Source organism: Nicotiana tabacum, chromosome 23 (assembly GCF_000715075.1).
Source record: "Nicotiana tabacum cultivar K326 chromosome 23, ASM71507v2, whole genome shotgun sequence".
Classification (NCBI taxonomy): Eukaryota; Viridiplantae; Streptophyta; class Magnoliopsida; order Solanales; family Solanaceae; genus Nicotiana; species Nicotiana tabacum.
In genome coordinates, this window is record NC_134102.1 from 131196588 (window position 1) to 131198742 (window position 2155).

Here is a 2155-nt window from a genome sequence, read left to right on the forward strand (position 1 = left end):
GACATGGTTTCAAGATGAGGATAGGAATACGAAGTTTTTTCATGCACAAGTTAGAGGAAGAAGAAAGCAATTGCAACTGAAGAGAATTCAATCCAGTAATGGTCAGTGACTCTAGGAGAATGAAGAGATTGCTGATGAGACAGTGAGGTTTTTCACAGCTCAATTTCATGAAGATACTCTCCCTAATGCTTTTGGCATCATAGATCACATTCCTCACATGTTAAATAGGGAGCAGAATCAAGAATGCAACCAACAAGAGAAGAAATGAAGAAGGCAGAATATGGTTTGAATGGTGAGAGTGCTGGGGGTCCAGATGAATTTAATTGCAGTTTCTTTCATGCTTGCTGGGATATCATAGGTGAAGATGTGATGGATATGGTTAAGGAATTCTTCAATATGCAGGATCTTCCTAAGTTTGTGACTCATACAAACTTGGTATTACTACCAAAAAAGAAGAAAGTGGTGACCTTTTCTGATATGAGGCCAATTAGCCTTAGTAATTTCATCAATAAGGTGTTTTCTAGGGTCATTCATGAGAGGCTAGTTGGCTATCTTCCTAACCTTATCTCTGATGAATAAGCAGGCTTTGTGAAAGGAAGAAATATTATTGAAAATATGTTGCTAACGCAGGAAATTATTACTGACATGAGGTTGAGAACTAAGGCAGGACCTAATGCTGTGATCAAGCTAGACATGATGAAGGCATATGATAGACTATCTTAGTTGTTCTTGACCAAGGTGTTAAGGAAGATGGGATTTGATGAAAGATTTATTGGTTTGGTGTTTGGGATCATCTCCAACAATTGGTATTCAGTTCTTATAAATGGGCAGCCTCATGGATTCTTCAAATCTACGAGGGGAGTGAAGCAAGGTGATACATTATCACCTACTTTATTCATATTAGTAGATGAAACACTCTTAAGATGTTTGAATGCACTTCATTTGAATTTATACTTTTGTGGCTTTGAATTACCTAAGTGGAGTCCCAAGATAAATCACTTAGCCTATGCAGATTATACGATTATATTTTCATCCTCAGATGCTACTTCATTACATTTGATCATGGAGGTTTTGTATGCATATGAAGTAGCCTCTGGACAGAAGATTAACAAGGCTAAATCTATAGTTTATTTGCATCACTCTACTAATAAGGAGGTGGTCAGGAAAGTGGAAAGGATCACAGGGATTGGAAGGCAAGATTTTCTTTTCATATATCTTGGATACCCTATATTCTACACTAGAAGGAGGATGGATTATTACCAAGGTTTATTTGCAAGGTTGTTCTGGAGCAATTCAGTGGATAGGAGAGCTAGACATTGGGCTTTTTGGGATACCCCATGCTTGCCTTGTGAAGAAGGAGGAGTAAGGTTTAGATCCTTGCATGATATGTCTAAAGCCTTGTTTTGTAAGCTATGATGGAATTTCAGAACTAAGCCATCATTATGGAGTTCATTCATGAGCCAGAAATACTGCAAGAAATTAAATGCATTGGTGGTTCCTTGGAGAGATAGATCACATGTGTGGAGAAAAATTCTGGAGTGTAGGGATCTTGTGGAGCATGAGATTGTATGGAAGCCAAAAATGAGACCATCTCTCTTTTAGTTTGATAATTGGACTGGCTTGGGATCCCTATACTTTATTACACCACCTGACTTCTTTTGTGATGAAACAATTCACAATGTCTATGATGTTGTGAATGAAGGATCTTGGGATGTGGAGAAGCTATATGACATACTGCCTGAAGAGTTAGCCACACACATTTTGGAGAATGTTGCTCCTCTAATGGAAGATAATGTGCTGGATAAGCCTATTTGAAATTTAAAAACTAAGAGGAACTTTTCAGTCAAAACAACTTGGGATTATCTTAGAAGAAGGAAAGATGTTGCCATAACCTATAAGAATATCACTACTAGAAATTCGGCAAAAACCGACCAAGGTCGACCGACCAACTTTGGTCGGTCAAAAAACCGACCAAAGTTAGTCGATTTTTCAAAATATTTTATTTTTTAATTTTTTTTACGAAACCGACCAACTTTGGTCGGTTTTCTTGGCGCAAAAATACGGGAAACTATTTTTGAGTCCCGCAAAATTTATTTTTCAAAAAACCGACTAACTTTGATTGATTTTTCAATTAAAATAAATAAAAATTAATATT

General features: G+C 36.9%; 1 protein-coding gene across 1 annotated transcript; it reads left to right on the plus strand.

Moving 5' to 3' along the window:
- Positions 1-243: 243 nt before the first annotated feature.
- On the plus strand, positions 244-723 carry LOC107769761 (uncharacterized). The gene is made up of 2 exons (XM_016589005.2): positions 244-496; positions 584-723. The coding sequence occupies exons 1-2, from the start codon at positions 244-246 to the stop codon at positions 721-723; spliced, it is 393 nt and encodes a 130-aa protein (XP_016444491.2).
- The last annotated feature ends 1432 nt before the right edge of the window (positions 724-2155 follow it).

Excerpts from the sequence above, each read along its gene's own strand:
- LOC107769761 (XM_016589005.2), top strand. The coding sequence starts at position 244 with ATGCAACCAACAAGAGAAGAAATGAAGAAGGCAGAATATGGTTTGAAT. Across the intron at positions 497-583 it reads TATGAGGCCAATTAGCCTTA|GCTTTGTGAAAGGAAGAAAT; the intron begins GTAATTTCATCA and ends ATGAATAAGCAG.